This window comes from Pagrus pagrus (assembly GCF_965226575.1).
Source record: "Pagrus pagrus genome assembly, chromosome: 8".
NCBI classification, from domain to species: domain Eukaryota; kingdom Metazoa; phylum Chordata; class Actinopteri; order Spariformes; family Sparidae; genus Pagrus; species Pagrus pagrus.
In genome coordinates, this window is record NC_140192.1 from 9,852,868 (window position 1) to 9,875,485 (window position 22,618).

The 22,618-nt window shown below is 40.1% G+C and overlaps 1 protein-coding gene across 3 annotated transcripts in view; it reads right to left on the bottom strand.

Moving 5' to 3' along the window:
* The window catches only part of dmxl1 (Dmx like 1), a 57,825-nt gene extending 50,735 nt beyond the window's left edge, over positions 1 to 7,090 (bottom strand). For all 3 annotated transcript variants that reach the window (XM_084360106.1, XM_084360107.1, XM_084360105.1), the window contains exons 1-3: positions 6,766 to 7,090; positions 4,208 to 4,449; positions 2,760 to 2,885 (exon numbers count right to left, since the gene is read on the bottom strand). In XM_084360106.1, coding sequence (XP_084216232.1) covers positions 2,760 to 2,885; positions 4,208 to 4,294 — 213 coding nt within the window. In that variant the 5' untranslated portion in view covers positions 4,295 to 4,449; positions 6,766 to 7,090. The remainder of the gene's footprint in view (positions 1 to 2,759; positions 2,886 to 4,207; positions 4,450 to 6,765) is intronic.
* Positions 7,091 to 22,618: the final 15,528 nt, after the last annotated feature.

Here is a 22,618-nt window from a genome sequence, read left to right on the forward strand (position 1 = left end):
GAAACCTTTCTAGACAGACAATTGCTCATGACACGATGATACATAAGGAAAATGTCCTTTTTTAAAGAACGCATCTACAGTATGCTACTGTATAAAAAAAGAAATGATATTGCAGCACTAGTCCAGGGAATAAAGTAGTCAAGCCAACAGTATCAAAAAAGAAAAGACTTATAAAACATTGAGTATCCTTTTTTTTGTGGTTCTAATGATGAATGTTCTTTGGTCTGATTTTCACAAAACCCCAACTGAGATTGTGTGATCGTATTATGTTGCAAGAATATTGCGACATCTTACAGCTCCAGTGAAACTGTTTAACTAGGGACCACCTGCTGTTTTAGTTGCTGAAGATAATGGCTGCAGTTTTCAAAAGTTGGTTTAATGTTACTACTTTCTAGTGTTAGTTTAAGTTTCTCCCTGGCCTGTTTCCATAGTGTTGCTCTGCATTTGAACCCTACAGAGATATAGTGTACAGTATGGCCCGATGCAACAAATTATAAATAGGCATTCAAATTGTGAGAAACTTTAATACCGAGTTCAAACAATTGTAATATTTGTGCTTGATAATATATTTGTAATATTTGTCTTGATGAACTTCAATGCAAACTTTGGCAAAGTCCAACCTAGTGCAACACAGCATAAAATGTAGTGCATAGGCTCTACAAAACATATCTGTACAGGGGATGTGTGTGAACAATGCTGTGTTATCTAAAAGCATTGCAAATATCACAGAGTGGAGAGAGGGGCAGTGAGGTGGAACTGGCATGCATAACAACAGAGCATGCTTAAACAGATGCTAGACCATGCTGGAGGCATGTGAGGATACTTCTGGCTCTACTGAATTGGATTAAATATCACATGAGGGGAGGTGAAGAATTGGTTGGTTGGATTGGAAGGATAGCTTTTTTCTCATTTGAATTAAATCAGGCCTTTCTGCTTTTTTTCCTTTTTAAAATAAATAAATAAATAAATAAATAAATAAAACAAGGCTGCCACCATTCCCAATTAAATATAAACGAAGATTAAAGTGATGGCCTGGCAATGATTTCTTCTGCATTTAATAACTTTATGAAGTAATTTATGCAGATGAAGTAATCCTGGAATGCTGCCTTTTTAATTTGATCGTAGCTTTGTTGTCAGACACTAAGATGATTTGCTAATTCTGTGGCTGTATTAATAACGCAGGATGAGTTGCTTTGGCTTCTACTGGTTACAAGAGCACTCTCAAACTTCAGAAGAATGGAAGATGAATGTTTGTGTGTGGTGATTTATAGGTTTTTATTTAGATATAAATCCTGAATAAATCACTTGTAATCACTGCCAAAAATTAAAACAATACCAGGTGTTATTATCATTAAAAACATTCCGTGCAGATATTTAACACCCTCACGACAGAGATTCAGATCTGACCTTTTGCAGCTTTGCAGTTACAGTAGATAGGAAATGGTCCAAAACTTTAGAAAAGTCTACTCGAACAATCGAAACCAGCCTGACTTGGGACTAACAATGGGTCAGCTAGGGTCAGCAAGTGTTGAGTTGAAACGTGGCCAAGTTTGCCTCCAAGTTTGCCTTCATATCTAAGTTTTTAACCTTTAAAACTTGAGAAGTTTGGACTGCTTAAATCATAGACCAAGAAACAGTGAATTCCAAACTCAATTCCTGTGCTTCACCAAAATGTGCAGCACATTTCTTCATTCTTGCTCCTAAATCCTCTGTGCAAATGGGCATAACCCGAAACACCACATTCTTTCACAAAGTGTACCAGACAATCGGCTAAGACTGGTATTTCTAGAACAACGTCCTCGCAGTTGTGTGCCTCTGTCAGTCGATATACTTAGTGAAAACTTTTAAGGAAAGTTAACACTATATTGACATGTATGATTCCAGCGAATAATTTCTAATGAGAAACATGCCGTCTTTCCTTAAGAGTCTATTTTTACAGAGTAGTACAGAGGAGTGATAGAGTGTATCTGTCTCAAAAACAATTTATAAACACTTCACAACAGGTCTTTTTCTTTGAGCCTCCAGGTAAACAAGTTTGGGGTCATTACAGGGATTATCCGTGGCATTACAGGGGCAGCTGTGGCTCAGGAGGTAGAGCAGGTCGTCCACAAATCAGAAGGTTTGATCCTCAGAACCCCTAGCCAAACGTTGACGTATCCTTTGGGAAGATACTGAACCCCAAAAGTGGTGTGCGAGCGGCTGAGCATAGGAATATTGAGGAGTGCTTTGGATAGTGCCTTGTCAACAAAACAAGCAATATATAAATGCAAGTCCATTTACCATCACATTAGTGAAGGTGCCTGCTGTACCACTGCTTGCTTTTCTGGGTGATTCCCCTCACTTAGAGTTGATGACAGGAAGCTCAGTGTCATTAAAACAACCAATCAAATCTCTTGCGCAGCAGAGCTTACCATGGATGTGCCTTGCAAAACAGGTACAGATAATGTATCCAAGTGAAGGTGGATATTTGAGCTTAATTTGGATTCATTAGATAAGTATGATTTTTAACTGAGCTTACCTGCCACACTTGATCAAAAACACATTTTACCAATCCTAATTGTGTGGTCAATAAAATATAGTGAAGTAACAGGAAGGAGAAAAGTACGAAATGGTGCTGTGCAAAGCTCAAGGGATTATGGGCCTGTAATTAATAGGGTGCATTATTCATTAAACTGCAACGTCTCAATGTTATTTGAACAACATCCTGGTTTGCACTGGTTAGGACCCAACATAACAAAACATCTCTCCATTAGTCTTACCTGTCCACCCTGCAGTGAGCAGTCGACACAGCCGACCTGAATGTTTCCATGTTTGGCCCCTGGGATGATCTGCAGTCGCTCAAAGTCACTGCCCAAAATCACCACGTCACACCCTGACGCGTAGGCCTATCGAGAGACAGAGAGACAGAAAGAGATGAAGGTGACACTCAAATCCACCCGGAGAGAATTGCATGAAGGGTTACTTGAGCTGCACTTGTCCTGGAGTTAGTGTCACTGCATCAAATATGCCACCATATGACAGCTCTGCAGTACAAGTGGATAAGATTAGACTATGCTCTATTTCTGTGGCTCTCAGAAGGCGATCTTCACATGAGCTGTGATTCACGGTGACTGTGTCTCCTTCACAAGAGGACAGAATGACAGAAATAGTTCTCCTATTGATCCATTCTCTGAATAGCAAGGGAGTAGTATCTCATAGAGTTTGCTGTGAGATCACAGTGCATGAGAAGTCAGCAATATTGTTTTCGTATTTCAGATATCAGCACAGTCCTAAAACCTAAACAAGGGCTTCCTCAAGTACAGGGGGCTTTTGCACAATGAATACAATTTTGTCTGCCACCGACTAGTGGTCACCCGGGAAAAGGAAGGTTAACTGGTGATCCATGTCTTGATTAAATAATTGAATAAACTCACATGTTGTCCTGTGTTGTTATTTACGATTCTATGGAGAACAGAAACAATCCAGATGTCGGGCCAATATATATTAATCATATTACCAATTTTATCTATCATATTGACACAACCAGGACCTCATACTGCGCCGTTGTTGATAGTGCAGGATCTTCAACAATGACGTCAATTAAACAACAAGTTTAATTAAAATGTAATGAGAACTAATGAGAGTTAGTCTTTTAGGCAGTAATATGTTTTTGTTATAGGGAGACTATCCAGTCGTGGTTGCTTGCCCTATTTTTTAAATTATTATTATTACTATTATTATTATTATCATCATCATCATGGACAGATTGGAAGGACAGACTTGAATTCTGGGCTGCAGCGAGGACAAGCCTCTGTACATATTGCACACGCTCTATCAACAGAGCTATTAACGCGTCCCGTTTGTTGATCTTTTTAATCAGTTAGCTGAATCTATTAAGTCTTATGACAGTGTAAAATGTTTTTTAAGTTGTAAAGCATATTGGCTGTGGTAAATGAATGTCCCTTACTCGGTTTTTTCTCTTTGAAACACACAAGAACAGTACTTTAAACTAGTATTGGAGGCTTAAAAATACCTGACATATAAAACCACTAGTTCTTAGCCCATAGGGTAACACTACCCTTAGCAATGAATTCATGGTATCGGTGCTTTTTGCATACTGTACTCTGGCTCTGCTTTCTACCTTTCCATTCAAAAGCAGCTCAACAGAAAAGAAGAAGAGTCCTAAATAGCTGGGAGGGAAATATTTCCAGAGCTTGAAATATCTTACCGTGAATGGCACATTGTTGACGCTGCCTACAGAGAAACAATTGTCTCCAGGGTTGACGGCCCCTGTGAGGACCTGATGGAGATTCATGACTCTTGTTTATAGTCGCCTTGTGCTTCTGCCTCTTCTCTCCTTACTCACAACACCCTCCCCCTCCAGGTGAGATTCATGGGAAACCATGGGAAGGATGCGTTCATCTTCATCTGTAGCCCGTAATTTCACTTCAGTGTCTCCACAGACTTGCTCTTAATAGGAAGAGAGAGATATAAACAGAGAGATGTAAACAGAGAATGTTTTGGCTCAGTAAGCATCAAGCCTCAAGCACATTACTGACTCCTGGATATTGACTGCAAATTGATTTAACACTAAGCATATGAAATATCATCAAGGAGGAAATAGATGATTTGTGAATTGTTTACGCTGCAGCATATTGTGCATATATGGCATCAAGTGGCAACCTTAAACCTTTTCTGCACCAGTTCAAAGCTGCATATTAATCTCACAATGGGACCATCATCCACAAGTACATACCAGTAGTACTGTCAGAGGACTCATTACAAAAAGCATTAAACCTATTAAGCATGCACACAGCTGCAAAAGGCATATCGGCATCAAAGCTCATTCGATCCTGGTGGCCCATCTTAAAATCGATGCCATTCATTTAGTGCATCAGTCGTTTTCGAGTTTATCATCCAGACCTCTTTTACTGCAAAATAAATGCAATCAGCTTATTTACTGACAAACTAATTAGCAAGTACAGGAAGTGCAATCTGGACCAAAACATAGGGCTAATATGGGAAGAGAGCTTTCAGGGAGTATTAAAAAAAGGGGGACCTAAGGCAATCAAGGTGATGCTGTATTAGCTGATGTCATGAAAGTCCAGTGTCACATAATCTCTGGAGGACCAGACTTGCTAGCAGTGTGGCATCAGCTTCTGCGCACTGCGCAGGTGAAAAGGGGATGTTATTGTCATCAATGCAGAAGTGAAACAGTGTATTTAATATGAAGGCAACTGTATGATTGTCATAGCAAGAGAAATCTAGTCAAGTTGTGAGTTAAAAGTATACGACGACCTAAAAAAACAATGTATAGACACATACAAAAATAATCTCTCTCAATCTTGCCATATGATCGACTAAAAGTGTGTTGCAGTGTCTGCCCTCTGCCTGCATTTTCATATTTGCTCATTATTTTTGCTGTGTTCGAGAGGTTTGCAGGCGTCAGCGATTCTGGAGAAAGATAGTTGAGTCTCAATCGGAGGTCGACTTGGACGACGACCTTGGATTTATACTCAACAATTACCTATCTTTCTACAGAATCGTTTGCTGCACCTGTTGTGTTTACAAAGCGCAGCTGACAAGTACTGCATTGTGTGCTTTTAATGTTTGTTCTAGCGTAAGAGATAATTCCTGCGGCTATTTTCAGCCGTAACTGTAACATTTAAGCCAACATAGCCAATGTGGTCCGACCTGTCTGATGTTTCTGCTGTGCCTCTTTGCTAGCATCTTGTATCTCTACCTACATGTAACAGTGAAATATCAGACTAATATCTAACTAAGCTGTCATTTTATTTAGCCTGTGGCACTTCAGGCAAATAAGGCCTCCAACCTAACATTTGAGAAAGTGTTGCTATCAATAAGATATGAAAGCATCAGACATGTGTTTTAGATGAGCGAAACGTACACGATATGGTGAAAAAAGACAATTAAATTGTATGTAAACAGCTAACAGCACTGTGATTGGTTCAATACATGTATCACAACTTCCACTGGAGGTACTGAAGTAATGGATAGGACAAGTTATGGGTGGGTAACAACAGAAATGCCTGAATACAGTGTCAGCAGTGTTTCACCTCTGTAAGCTGGCAGTGAATCAAGTCCAATAGATATAAAAGGGCCATTATTAAAAAGAGTGGAGAGCAGGTGCCTGTGAGCCAAGTGGGTCACCACAGTATAAGCTTACACCTTACTACAACACTCACTCAACACTTGTGTGTCAATTTGTCTTGCCTGTTTAAGTCCGCTAATCTTGCTGCAGGCACAGGTAGAGATCTGAATACACACAACACAATTATATACATATTACCAGTTTAAAAGTGCTGCTGATTTAGTTACATCACATTTGTTTTAGGCACAAAGTACACAACTTGCCGCACAGGATGACGTTGTGAGTGAAAGCCCTTGATTGTCAAAGTGTGTCCTAAAACATTCATACAATAATTGCAGCAGTAACGTTAAGCTATCTTGTAAGTGGAGAAAATGTGTTAACGTTTTGTTTCCTGTGCTGTGGCAACTCACGTGATGACGCTTCACACGCCAGCACATTAAGACAGAAAATGTCACCACATATGACCAACAGTGTGTCACCCGCTCAGATAAATCCTACTTGTAACTGAATACATGTCTCAAAGATTTCTGTGGAAACACTTCATACATTAGCTACCTGTTTACAAGTCCTCGAATCAGACGCTAACTTAGCTGTCAAGTTTAGCTAGCCGTCTGCAGTTTACACAACAAACAACGTAGCACGTCCAGCGTCAGAGAAAGTAATTAGCTACTTACTTTGTGATGAAAAACGGACAACAGTCACTCCTTGCAAAGGCTGTCTTTGATGAACGTAGCTCTCCAACGTTAAATGTTACGGATACGGTTTCCACAGTTAGCTAGCGTTAGCGCCAACTAGCTTGTGAAGCTGGCTTTTAGCGAGCTCCTGAGCCAGAAAGCTAGCTGTAGATCACTTGTGCCACATATTTAGCGCCTGACAGTGTCAGCTTGCCAAAGCCAGGAGCCTTTTAATCACTTCTCAAAATGCTAACCATAAGAAGGAGCCAACCTCTCCCCAAGGTTAGCAAATAAAACGCTTCCAAGGAGGAAGCTTTTCCTTATGTTGAAGATGTGTCATGATAGTGACTGTTACGCTGCAATGCATTGTGGTCCTTGTAGTTGCATTCTGACAGCAGGGCGACAGGACAGTTTTTTTTAATCCTGTCATTCAACTCGTGAACATGAGTCATAATTATGTGCCAGCACCTGTGAAGTGCAGTCAGATATATGGAGATGCATAGACTGACTGACTATCTATGGACAGGTGCACCTGTAACCACAACCAACAGTGATGTCAAAATAGTGTAACACAACTTCCTGTACACAAAGTATCACTCACACAGCTGCAATCATGTTTGGGAACTGAGAATAAGCCTTAATATCTGCTTGAATGCAGAAAATTGTGTTTTGTTTATTTCTATACGGAAGTCTATAGAGGACTTTATTAAAATTATGATGTAGACTTGGACAATTAAACGTAATTCCACTGTAGCATTATAATTGTGCACATATTTATGTGTTACCTGAGTAAAAATAAAAAATAACGATGCAGTTCATCAGTTTTACATGATTGTTTTCACATTCTTGTATTGTTATATTAAAATGAAAGTGGAAAAGCTGTTTTATATTAAATTCACATAGTCTCTGAAGCTGCTCTATGATGGACAATGTACTAATTTAAATCAAATGTCAAACTGCTTTTTGCATTGCACCCATGCCATTATGTGAAATTGATAACGCAAATTGAATTATTGTATTTTGATTTTAATTTTTACTCATACAACACATACAAATGTGGAAAACTACAATGCTATTGGAAAATTACATCTTAATTTTCAAGTTTACATTATAATTTTCATATGGGCCTCCATATTCATGGATTGAAGTGATTTCTATGTGTGCACTCATGTGTATCTTTGTGTCAACATGTAGGCCTTTCATGTTTCTGTGTCTTAATTTTTTTGTTTTTTGGACCAAGAAATATAAGTCACTGCTGGACCGAGGTCACTGAATCTGTCATTTTCAACTTCTAACTCTAACGGTGTCAAGTTTTGTTAGTCAGTGTAAGGTGAAATGTATCTTCAAATGACCTATTCTTCAAAGTCCTCACATTAAGCCAAAATAACCACAGGGTGTCACTCTTGCTCAATACACCAGATTCCAGTTTACATTGACCAGTGCAAACTGGATCAGCACTGCTGCACTTCTGATCCGATGTAGTACTTTTCTTATTCCAGAGCATACTTCCTCTAATCAACCTAGATTTTTTGCAGGTGTAAATATTTTACAATATTAATATTTTGACCAATAATAACATTCAGACTCATTCATAGCAATATGACATTTAATGAACACAGAATAACACAACATAACACGTACACTTATAATAAAACATAATATGTAATCTTACACATCCTCAATATCATGTTTAGCCAGCAGCTCGCATTTTAATTTATACCTGCACGTTCTGGGCAAAACACTGTTGAATGGGCGAGTGAATGGAGATGGGGGGTTGGAGCCTTCAAAGTCAATTAAAGCATGTGGAGTTAAATGGCACAGACACTCTCCATGAATAATTAAAATGGCTGACATGTCACTAACATTAGGGGAGGTTGGCAACATTTATTGTCGTGGCAGTTGCATAGTGGTGCTGATGAAACTGTTGACTTCCCAGTCAGGAAGTAGGTCACAGCATTATTAAAGATGTAGCTCCATAGTATAACTCTGCTAAATATTACATCGCCTTTCAGTTTTGACACACACACACACACACACATGCATGACCACCGAATCGCTGAAGGTTACATTTACGTGCATTTGATGCAAAGAAAAAAATTGAAATAATATTTTTACACGCAGGCTTGCACACACACAAATACGCACACTCACACCCTAACAAAACAATGTCACCTTATCTCGTTTTACCATCTCAGTTTTCTATCGCTGGGTTTGACTTTGAGCAACATCCTCGGAGAAAATAAAAGAGGATTCTTTCATAGACAAACTCCGCTGTGTTTGAAGGATATTGCTGTTCAGTGTGATATTGAATTCTCTGAGTTTTTGTAAGAGTGTGTAGTTTCTCTGCCAGCAACAGCTTCTTAAGACACTAAAGAGAAAGAAAGAAAAAACACTCTGTTCTTCACTCTCCTATCTGAAACTTTAGTCTAGGTTAGTTATGTGTTGAAGAACCCTCCTGTGTCACAACATGGTCCACAAGATATTACAGACTGATACTGACTTACTGACTCAAAGTGTTATCTTGTAGTTTTCAGTAATAGTGGGCATCATGTACTCTCAGCCTAAGTTGTTATTTCAGCGTTAGAGGCAGAGAGCTAGAAGTTAGAAGAGCTCCTAAAAATATCGGATCATCTCTGTGCTCGAGCCAAGATTTATTTGGCAGCATCCCTTAAAAAAACCTGCAAAACTGTTAATCTGGAGAAAAATGGGCACGAAATGTCAGCACTGTTTTAAAACAATAACGGTATAAATAGACTATGGACGTAATCCAAATAGCTGATGTAATGGTTGCTGCTGAAGTTTAGGGTGCACAGAGTTTCAGCCTTTTACTCCAATTTTACACATACTTCACACGTTTTGTTTTTGCTACTACTTACTCTACTTCGGGCTGCTAACACTGCTATTGCAGATACGAGACACTACACCCACCTCTTGTTTCCATTCCCTCAAGTACAGTTTCGTTTGAGTGCAATTTTTGTACTATTTTTGTCTCGAACAATTTGAGTGTATAGTATTTAATACCTTTTATGCTTCAATTTGTGTATTTTAGATGCTCATAATGTATATGACAGGCAGGCCAAAGTTGGCAAACCATAAAGTTCAATTTTAAGACGTCTCTGGTGGAATATCATATTTGAAAGCTGAAAATAGAAATCAGTGTTTATGTTGTTTTGTTTTTTTGTGAGGTATAACAATGCTCTAAGATCCCTATTATTAATCATTTTTCATATTCTGAGTGTGGTGAGTCAGTCAACTAAGGGATCTGGATCCTCATAACATTTTGCATCCTAACAATACATCCTAATACATTACGATACGTTTGCCCATGACCCACTATTCATATTTCGGTTTTGGTCAGCTGACGGAAAAAGCTTGGGCACCCCTGGGATTCTAGTATTACTTATGCATGTGTTCTTGTATTTCTGCTGCTGTGACACATTTTCCAATGAATTGTTGAAGTCCATCTTTTATCTCTTTAAAAGGGAGAATAGAAAAAAAGTGAATACATTTCTTTTCATTTTCGTGAGCTTTGTTGTTTTTGGTGTGAAGAATTTATTATAATTTGATCTAATTGGGAGAAGAAAAAATAACAATAATAAAAAAGAGTAAAATTGAAATGACAGAATTCTGACATACAAGACACAAGAGGGCAGTATTGAAACATATAAAAAAATCGAGTGTGGTGAGGCTGTCTTATCCGTCAAGGCGTTGCAATTCAACTTCAACACTAAACTCACACTTGGCTGCTGCATAATCCTGTTGTTACATGTGAAATAACCATTGCATCGCAATGCAAAACACAGGCTGTTAACAAAAAAAAAAATATAGCCCAAACCACTGGCCCCGCTCAGTTTTAACAATCATGTAAAATTTATTTTCAAATTAGACCAACATAGATCTTGATTATTAAGTTTAGGTCCCGCTCCAGATAACATGAACTGAGCCCCAGCGGCTTTGGAAGGTTGAATCAGTCCTTCCTAATGCATAATCCATGAGTTTTTATTTTCCCCTTGAAATGTGAGTTGTCTCTTTGAAGTGTTTTGTGGTATTATTATACTGTGGTTTGACGAGTAATAATGTTGATGTCTTGTATGAGCTGTAATTACTGGATCTGGAGGTAGGAGGGCAATGCCAAAATGGGCTTGAAGTTTCAGTGTGGCCGTGCTTTGATGTTTCATGGGTGGTGGTGGGGGGGTGAAGCGAGGCAGCTTTTCCACGGAGAAAAAACCCACAAGTTGTTGAACTTTTTCTTCCAGAGGGGGACATGTGTAACCATCCATAGTGAAGCATAATGGCAAATAAAACAAGGGTTCTTTTGAAGGGACTAGCCATTTAGCATTTGGCTCCAGTAATCGCAAAATGATAAATACTCTCATCTCGGGGTAATTATGTGTATCCTTTAAACACGCATCAAATGATAAGCTTTCATTTTGGTGTATGTGTAAAACTGCACTGAGAGGGGATAATGGGCTTTGTTTGCAGTCAGTAAACCGAACCAGCTGCACTGCTCTGCACGATAATACTGTTTTTGTTAGTGCCATCTCTGGCAGACTTTCTGTGTTTGTAATCCACCAGCTCTTCCTCCTCTGTACTATGATTTCAACACTGTCCTACATCCCTGCGTAATGTGGTGACCTGAGTCAAAGCGTCCTTGGCTGTGAATATTGTTGAGTCAACTGGAGGTGTGTTTGTATCTGTGTGTTTTTGGCTGTCAGCACGTGTGAAGGCCTGCGTACATCATCCATCTGCGCGCCTGTGTGTGTGTGTGCACATGTGTACGTCATCGCATGAGTGGTGTCTCCTGTGTGTTTGTGTCGCTCCGGAGCACAGCCTCGTCCTGCAGAGGTGACTCTGAAACGATGGGAACAGACATTACCGTCGGAGGAAGAGGGGTTAGCAGGCAGACGGCAGGATATCCCATCACATTAGGATTGCTGCTGCGCCCACTTCCTTTAAACTCTTCCCTCGAAGCCCGGAGAGGTCAGCAGAGGTCAAACACGCTCCTCCCTCTGTCATTATCCTTCCATCACCTGCCGGCCTCTCTCTGCTGACAACAACTTTCTCCTCTTTCTTACTCTCTGCACCAGCTTTCGCTCCCTCACCCCTCCTCTCTTTCTTCTTGTGTGACTCTGCCTTTATGATTTTCACATCTTTTTGCTCCCCATCTGTTCCCCAGTCTTCTCTCTTTTCTTAGCCATTTATTTGTCTCTTTTTTGCTCTTTTCATAGCCCCGCATCACTCTCGATTTCCCTCTGTCATTTTCCCTAACAGATTCAGAGAACTCAGGGGTCCCAACCTTTTGTTGAGTCTGCAGCTGATCTCGAGATTGCAACAGAGATACAATACACCCACTGCTGCCTTCAGACACAGACAGACTGCAGATTGAACCGAATTCTTTCAGGGGAGGATCTCTGGTGAGTTCTTAGCGAACGAGGAGAGGACTATCTGTGTGTTGTGAGTCTGCGAGCGCAGCCTAATGTGTGTCAAAAATACAGCAAAAATCTGGGGCATGTGGTAATGCAATATAGATGTTATGTCATCACAAATTATTCATGATACAAACAACAATGAACTGTGATAGAATAATGTATGGGTTTTGACTAAATTGAGCAACAGAGGTGATAATTTGTGAATTTATGTTCTGTGTTGTGCAAATTTAAAGTGAAGTCTTTCAGCCATCTTAGCAAAGCATGATAGTCGCTGCTGAAACAGAGTCAGACTTCGAACTCAGAATTGTAATATTTTGTAATAATACAAACTTAGAAATATTTATTTTCCCTAAACTGAATAAACAAGCTTTCATCAGAGGAAAATAAGGTCCCCAGAACACATCTTGAAGCCAGAAAGGTGGCAGGGTCCGCCAACAATAAGCAAAGTAAAATGAAATTGTGTTGCCCTTTAAGGTCAGTTTGGTAAATCAGTCTATTCAATCAGTTAAACAGAGACAGTTTGTTTATTTAGTTTGTAAAGGCATAAAAAAATAGGTCAGTGGAGATCTTTCTCTTCTTTCTTCCCCAAAACAACATAGTGCACCTTTAATTCACCTTCAGTGTTCTTGCATGATGGTTCAGCATGTCAGTATCCAACTGAAATGAGAAACTCAAACTTCAGATTCACAAAGTTTTGGCTCCTTGTTTGCAGCACTCAGATGCTCTGTGGTTCACACAAATTCGAGCTGGATTTGCAGAGATGCGTTCTGACTTTGTTTGAGCTCAGGTCTCTTCATCATCAGATGCTTTTCTGGCATTGGGCTTTGTCTGACTGCCTTCCTGCTGTCTGAGGAAATTTGAAGTGAACTTGCTTAATGAGGAGACAAGAATATTTTTGCATGATTTAAACAGAGATCACAGAGTGGACGTCCAGAAACACGTCTCTCTCAAACAACACGCATCTGATAAGAAATCAGATACAGTGTCGAGACGCCGTAGATGAAAACACTTACTGTGGGATTATTTTCTGCTGTCACAAGAAACTAGACTCACACATACAGAAAGTGATGTCCAAATTCACGACGCTGGAAAGAGATTTAAAGTGTCTGACACACGAATGATCCATATGTGATCACTGTTATACAATTCACTCTAGTTGACCTCAAATCAAGAAGCACGTCATGTTTTAACACTAAACTTCCCATATTTTCTACATCATCTAATTATCTGTGCGTAGTAAAATGTGCAATCCAGCGTTCGGCGACTATGACAGATTGTTGAGCTATGGCTGTTGAATATACCTGTAATGGTTTTGGTTTCGACCATTATCCTCAATGATATCTGGTTATTATCCCAGTCTGATTTATGCTGCACCAGTCGACCCTCACCCACGGTGACCTACATTCACTTTCATCTCACCCATCAATCATTTAGCAGTTCAAAGCCGAGATCTGTCTGTGGAGGAACGCAGGGGGCTTGATCATAATTGGCATTAATTCTCCAATGACACCGTAAAAAAAGTGCCCAATATTATGTATCTAAACGTCCCGTCTCTGTGCGGCCGCGGATAAAACGGAATACAAACCACCATACATCAAGTGGTGATAAACGGGAAGCAGATTGTTTTGACAATCATCTTCAGCGAGTGGAGTTACACAGCTGTCATCGAGGCCTGCAGTAAATGCAAAATGCTGTGGTTTTTCAAGGTTAAAGTCCAATTTTGACAAATTATTCTCTCTCCTCAAATATGGAGCAGCCCATCCAAATAACCAGTGTGTAGTGATAATTCAATAGACAGTCAGACAGAGACAGATGGACAGGCAGACAGAATAGGAGTGAGAGGGAAAGACAGAGAAATACCCCGAACTGAAAAATAGATGAGCACTATGGGTGTGTAAGAAGAGGCTTGATGACTTATTCAGTAGGGACTGTGTCTACGTGGTATTAAATCAGCTGCTAGCCACATCCATTCTCCGCAGGTGGAGTTAAAGCTGGAGCTCTGGGAGGGACACCGGGGTCGAATCTGGACCTGGTTTTGGATCTGGATCAACGGGCTGGGATGAAGATGGGAATAATAATATGCAATGTCAGGGGAACATCTGCTTCCACTTTGTATGCACATTGTAGTTCTTCCGAGCTGTACTTTGCTCGGCAGCATCATTTCCTCATAAAATCAATTCCACTCAACACCTGATATGCAGTCGTATGGTAAGCAGAGGTACACTTCCGTGGCGTGCACACAAATATGCTGCCTGTTCATGTGGACAGAGCAAGGACACAAACATCAATTATGCTCCCTGTGGTGATATGTAGACACTCTTTTTAGATATTGCCCCCCAAATCACCAATTAATCATGTTCTTGCGTTGACTTTAACCAAAATAACACCTTCAGAATATTTTTTGTTGGTTGTTTGTTTGTCAGAAGGATTGCACAAAAACTATGGAACAGATTTCCAAGAAACTTGGATGGAGGATGAGTCTGGGTCCACAAAAGACCCCATTAACTTTTCATGTGGATCTGGATAAACAGACGGATCCAGGAACTTTTTCTAACTTACTTTTACAGTACATTGTGGGATAGGGCGTTTTTCAACTTTTTTTGTCAATTTCTCACATAAGTACGCATGGCTCTTGATGAAAAAGTCATGCATATTCTGGGGGCTTATGTGACTACAATTTGATGCAGATCCAAACAAAAATCCGGATCAAGCAGCTTTAAATATGTTTGACTTGATATTGGATTAGGCTTCATTGAATTAAAGGGGACTGTTGAGCCTTGGCGGGTGGTAGGTGCTCTACTGTGTGCCATTGTAGTGTTAATTCTGCTTCAGAAGTAAAACCAGATGCATCTTAACTGACAGAACGTGATAATGGGATAAGAAGAAGGATAAAGATGAACAGGCCCGGAGTCTTTACAAAACAAAATCAGAATCAAGTTATTCATAATTTGTTGGTAGATGATGCCTTACTGCCATTCATGCCAGTCATGGTCCATGTTTTATTTTGGTTGATTTCCTATTTCATGTTGAAAGTTTATCCTCGTGTGTCATATTGATTTTCACTTCCTGTCTTCCTCTGTTTTCCCGCCCTTTTCTTGTGCACACCTGTGTTTCATTTGTTCATTAGCCCTTGTGTTTATACTGTCAGTCTGTGTTCTTCCTTTACTCTTCATTGGCTCATCTGTTTTTGTTTAGTGCGCCTCCTGCGTCTCCTGTCTTCCTTTGCCTATCCCTCGGTACTCGTGTGTCCTCTGTGTTACCACTTTGTTCTCCGTGGCTTCTGATTTGTCTCCAGTTTTGTATTCCTCCTTGGACTTTTCATTTGCCTGCTTTTTGTTGTTTACCTTTTTGGGTGTTGGATTATTGGACTTTGGATATCAGCTCATCATAAAGCTCACATTTTGTTGTTCAGCCTGCCTGCCTCTGTGTCTGTGTTTGAGTCCTTTCTTGATGAACTATGTGACCTCGGCAGAATTGGACGAGGTAATGTTTTAAAGTTGTATTCATGTTTTGTTTCGTCATGTTTGCCGACTCCCTTCCTCACTGTAAGACTCTCTCTCGGAGGTTTTAGCGACAGGTGACTAAAGGGAACGCACCGGTATCTTGAATAAGATACCAGATTTCTGTGGGTTTGAAGGTCATTTTAAGGCATAAATGTTACATATTATATCTTTAAAAGGAGGAAATGTCTCTCAGTGAAATAAGATATTGGGCCATTAGTGTCCCAAATCCAGTAAGACACAAAATTAAAACAACTGAACAACAATATTAGACCATGGTGATTTATTCTTGACCTTGTGAGCGCATAACACTCATTAAATAGGGCTCGGATGGATTTCCCTCCACATATGTATGACTTGTTATCACCCGACCGAAGATCCTTACTTACATCATGTGAAGACAAAAAGGGGAAGTGAACCTTGACTTGAGAATATTTTGTCACAGATAAAGTGAAATAAACCCAGAAAATATGACTCTTTGTTTATGTGATGACCCAGTTTATTTACCTGAACCCTCAGTGGTATTCCCTCGTCCACTTTACGGCTCCATTTGAAACTGACGTCAACAACCTCCTCCTCTGTCTTTCAGGCCTCATCAGCAGCATGACGTCCATTTGTGAGGTAGATGAGGGAATGGGGAGGACACAGCATCACATGCACATGCACAAGCACTCAGTCCCCCCCCCACTCACACACACACACACACACACACACACACACACACACACACGCACACACGCTGAGTCCCATCTGAGATTCTAAGGACTGTGCTCTCTAACTGTCACTCCTAGTTACAGACCTATCATGCAGAAATGTTGACTTATTCATGGCTTTCATGCAAACCTGGGTGCACAGAGGAAACTGAAGCTGGCTGGGGCGAGGCCAGGCATTACTCGTGTGTGTGTGTGTGTGTGTGTGTGTGTGTGTGTGTGTGTGTGTGCATGGTCTGTCTTCCAGTACTTTGCTTACTGTATCTTACCCAGCCATGCTTTACATCACTTTGCCATTACAGGTCAAATACACACACACACACACACACACACACACACACACACACACACACACACACACACACACACTCAGGATGCTGACATAGATGCCTCTGGCTTTACCCGCAGCCAATTTCAATAAGGCTTTTAATATATTTGGCAACTGTTGACTATATATCGGAGACAGGATAGAAATACTGTTTTTGCAGTGACTAAGGGGGAGCGTAGTTGAGACCGGCTTTATCACATCATATTTTCATATTACAGCATATTCAGAGCGTGGCTTACAGATGATGTCACATCTGATAGTCAAATAAAGCAGGACACTGTTAGTGTGCAGCAATATAACAGCGTCAAAGCGATGCCAGCAGGTTAACTATAATTAATGATGATGAAACATCTTGAAGACTGTTAAATTAACACACACACACACACACACAAACACACACACACACACACACACACACACACACACACACACACACACACACACACACACACACACACACACACACACACACTTCAATTGTTGCCTACTTGTTGACTTCTCCTGACAATGTTTTGAGGTGAAAATTAGCGATAAGGAGCTGATGTTTGCGTCGCGACGTAGAAATTTAACAGCGATCAATCATCTCTGAATACAAATCAGTTACTCAAAAACCTTTTGCCACTAGCACTTTCTGCTTGAGCGGGTGTAGTGCTGCAGTTTAAAAAAAATAAATAAAAAAAGGTTCACTCAACTAGAATTTTCTTGGAGACCAATTAAAATGGTGTGAAAGTGTTGCCTGCCAGTTGGATGGCGCTAAAAAACGTGGATGCTCTTCCTGTGACACTGGGTGATTCTTATCCCCTGTAATTCTTACTATTGTCTGCTGATTATCCTACAGCAAAAGCACCACAACTCTGTGTGCATGAGTATATACTGTATATATGTGTTTGTGTGTGGGTGAGGCAGCTTTACATCATTGAATTCATAACTAGGGCACCTCACTGTCACTCTCTTCAGGGTTTTCTTATGATACATGGCAAACTCCACTTACTTATGAATGTATGTGTGTGTTAAACTGTGTCACATGCATATCAGTGCATGTGTGAGTGACATCTTCCTGCTTCAGAAAACTGTCAGGCGTCTAATGATCATTATTCAGCTGCTCAGGGGGAACAGTATCTCAGATTATTTATTTTTTTTACTTGTCTTTATGTAGAAACTGACGCTCTATTATTCAGGATCTGTTGACTGATGCTCTTGATGTAGATCCTATGACAGTTACCTCACACAGAGGCGATGACATATCTGACAGTAAACATGAACGCACTAACATACATGTGTAACTGAATATACACGGAGGAATACCCAGTGTATTTGCCAACATTGTTTTATGCAGAAGTGTGTGGCATCAACAGGCCACAGCTTCATCAATGACTACGATTTATGGGGAAAAGAAACAAACAACAGTTTGATGATGCTATCATGCTTTTATTTCACTAAAATTAAAGTGAGAATGGGGGGTGAGTAAATGTTTTCAGCCTCTAAAAGGAGGGCATGCCTGAAAATGTTTGAGAGCCATTGAAACAGGCTATTTTACATGTATAACTACTCATCGACACTCGTGTGTGAAAGTTTCCTTTTACAGTGGAAACATGCGCCTTCCATCCCCCTTCTGTTTCCAAGTGGTATTATTGTAAATGTTTTCAGTCATTTAGTCCATAATTGAGATGTGAAAGCAGATGAAAACGGTACCAGGCTGTCAGTCGGACTGAATTGCCAATTAGCCTCCATTTTCTGAGAAAGATTTCGTGCCCGGTGGCTGACAGGACGGCACAGTGAAAGCGAGATTTATAGGGAACCAATCTAAATGCTGATGGTGTCAATAATCTATAGCCATTACAATGTGCAATCAACATGCATTTAATGATTATATGTTAAAGCAAAAATGTGTCTTTTGCTAGTTTAATGTAGTTAATTGAATCTGATTTCTGAGAGTGTTTGATGAACCTCTAGCGTCTAAGTGCTTGGGACAGCTGGGCATACTATTGGGCAACGTATCTAACTGTTGAACACGGTACACTTCATTTTCATGTGCTCGGTGCAGGTTGTCACGTTGTTTATCTAATATTTCTGGGCTCCACATTTTCAAACAAATGTGTCCTTTGCTGATATGTGATGCTTATGAGCCATACACTATAATTTTATTCATTTTACTTTCCAATCCGTCACATTGACTCGGGGAGCTCGGTAATGTACCACAAACAGCACATTAAGATGGTAATTTCTCTAAATATCTACAGAACGGGATGCTTTGAGACTTTTATAGAAAATTAAATTCCGCTCCTGAGAAAACTAAACTGTTTCTAAAAATGATATGTTTCTCAGAAGAAGCACGATGATGAATAAACTTACAGCAGTCACGATGTATACTTCATTAATCCCCAAGGGATAAAAATCTGTTCATATTTCACAATTAACTACGCAGATAGAAGCGTTTCGTTCCAGTTATTCTCCTTATCATCTTGTGATTGCAGTAGTTCACTGCGTCTCCTTTTTCTTCTCCTTCTTCCTCCTCTTCTTCTTCTACTGAGCATATAGTTTGTGACATGTTAAATCTCAACAGATGGATTTTATTAACTGTGCAGCTGTCCAATCCAATCACAGCCTCTTCTGTTGATAAATTGGCCTGGTGCCATTCACAGTGAACAGACACAAGTAGTGTTTTTGCTTTAAATTTCTCTTCCTACATGCTAATTTTCTTTTCTTTTTTTTTTTTTTTGACTTTTTTTCTTTTTCTTTCTGACTTCTACCTTCCTGCAGCTGTACTGGACTAAACACCTGGCAAAATAACAACGCTTCCACTTTAATATAACTTTTGGTCAGAGTCCCGTAAGTCCCACAGACTCATAGTACAGTCAACTGAATCTGACGATGTTTCCAAAAACCAACAGTATCACTTCCAAGCCTGTAGCTGTTTACCAGTCTTACACTAGATCCTCATAATCCCCACTTTCCTGTCTGTTTCCGACATGCTCCATGAGTGAATATCAATTTTGAGATGACAGTAACAGCAGAATACAATCCATGCTTTGAATGCAGACACAGCTGCCGCACTCCCAGAAGCCACATATGGAACGGTTTAACAATCAGCAGTATGTTAGCCACAAATTTCAGATGTAACTACATGTTTACTCTTTTCCACTTCACACCCTTTGGGGGAAAATAAACAGGCTGCAGTGCCCATTAAAGTACTAAGAGGAGAGGTAGCAGACAGATTCTGTGATTGGCCTGCAAACAGCACAATGGCAGTTACCACTGTAAATAGGCTCTGTTCCTTCCACAGGTGAGCAGCAGCCATTAGGACTCTGGCAGCAGCAGCAGCAGGAGCAGCAGCGGTGGCAGTTTTAAGAAACAATGCTCCTTCAGCTTCGATCCAACTATAACACACATCTCAGCAGGCTTCGATTAGACACCCTATCACCTGCATCACATATATATGATATAAAAGGCACAACAAAACTCCTGTGGAGGCTGAGAGCACGAACAACAGGCTGTCTGCAGGTTTTTTTATTTGTTTAGAAACATTTTCCTGCACAGTTTCTGAGTAGATAATGGCAAAATGTTCAGGTGTTGGTGAATTATCCTTTAAGTACACCTACAAATTCGAACCTCACTCGAGTGCCTCATACTTTACTACTCTAACACGACATTTCAGAGGGCGATGCTGCACGTTCCTTCACTACAGTCAGTTCACAGTGAGCAGCTGATTCTGATGTCACATGCACACAATATAATGACCTTATAAAGCAAAGCGCATGTTTAGTCAGCAGCAGCCCCAACAACAGACTCTTCTCTCTGCTGCCTGAAGGCTAAACAGAGAAGATGAGGGGTTTCTTCACTCCAGTGATCCAGCGATTACAAGAAGATTTCACCTGATGTCATATAATCATGAATTAGTTATATCGCCCCATTTTCACGAGGCTCATTATTGGCTTTATTGTCTCATTGTTTCTCTGTTTAATTTTTCCTTGAAATGCATTTCCTCTTTATTGTATTGTTTCTTTGTTCCACTGTTTCATCATAAGTTAAGTTTATGTGTTGTTTTCTATCTTTTTGTATTCACATTTTTATTTATTTGTAGATTCACTTTCTACTCTACTGTTTTCATTTATCTCTGTTTTATCTATTTAATCTGTTTTTAAAGATTTGTTCTGGAACTAGACAATTAAGACTTTCTCTATATGTTGTACTGTGTATGATTGTGTATTTGACAATAAAGTACTGAGTACATTTAGCTGATAATACTTTTATTTTCATGAGGTTAGATTTTACTTGTAATGGAGTATTTGTGGTGTTGCTACTTTAACTTACATGAGTAAAGGATCTAATGTGCTGCATGTTGTTGTCACAGTGTATGTGGGTAGAAGTGTGGGTGCTAACAAATATATAAATCAATACATGGTGTGAGCCTTTTTCTACACATTGCAACACATGCTTGTATCTTGCAGCATGGTTTACTGCGAGTCTCTACATTTTACATGACTGCTTATATGTGACTGAATACTGTAGTTACTTTTCAGATAACTATAAGTTTGGATATAAAATACATTTTTAACGATTAAAGTGATGGCTTACAATCAAGTCCCTTGTTACTTTTCAGATGCTTAAAGGCTGTTAGCAGCTCCATCAAGGAAACTTGTTCCCCTTCTATGATTGTGCTCTCAGTATCATCTACTCAATTAAAGTATCTAATGTGTCACAAAAAAAGATTAAAGTACAAAAAATCAAAACAAAACAAAAAAACAAGCATATAAGAAGCAAGTCTGCTCATGTCTCGGTAGCTTCCTTGCTAGCTAGCTAACATTGTTGACATTGTTATGACATTCCCGCTCTTTCAGTGTTGCATTCCTCCTCTCTGATGGCATATGACACCCAAAATGTAACTAAGTAGCAGCAAAGTAGGGTCCTGCTCCTCTAATGTCAATGCAGACTGGCAGAGGAGGAGCCTGAGTTGCTAATGTTAGCCTACAAAGCGCCGCTAGTGTCCAGGTAATGAAGCAGCATTCTCCAATGGCATTTTGATAATACTGTGACTGTCAGTAACGCGAGAGAAATCACCACAGGTGAAGACGGCATATTGGAAATGTCCGATTGCATGCGATTACATGAACGCCGCCAACGACCAGTGATGATGTATGAGGGTCTTGAAGAGTTGTCCCATTTCCTATGGAGAGATTTCAACCACTTCTTCTTGTAACTCTGTTCTGAGGGGTATGGGGTAAAAATTGGAAATGGGAGTGAGCCATTATGTAGCAGAGACTTTCTTTTTAATTCTTTAAGTAAATTTAGCTGATTCTAACTCTGTATGTTAACTCAACTTGGATTTTGAATGCAGGAGTTTAACTTTTACTGAAATATTTTTACATTGCTATCACTTAAGAAGGACCCGAGTGCTCCTTTCAACACTGGTGTGGTGTGACAGCTTTCCATCGACAGGAGGGGAAGGGGGGGTGAAGCGTCAGAGGCACAGGAAATTGCTGCATGTTGTTACAAAGATTTAAATGTCTCGGGGAAGGTGGGCGCCCTTCCTTTAGTATCTCTTCACGCCAGCACAAGGGTGTGAATGACTGGAAGCCAGTAAAATCAGCAGAAGATGTCTGTGACACTACGAAGGAAGTGTTTAGATCAAGTTCCAGGGGTTAGAGAGGAGACAGGCGGGTATAGGAGCCCGTCAGCAGATGAAAAATAAAAAAAGTCTGGGTATGGAGCTGAGCTGAGTCCCCGGAGAATGCCTGATGTTTAAATGCTGTCTGTCCCAGCCGGGGATGTGATGGTTGCTCCATTTCAACCGCCTCTCCTCCACACACAGAGTCCTAATGCGCCTGGGACAACTTTAGCAAGATAAGTGAGATAAGCTCTGACACGAGCATATTTCCAGAGTTCAAA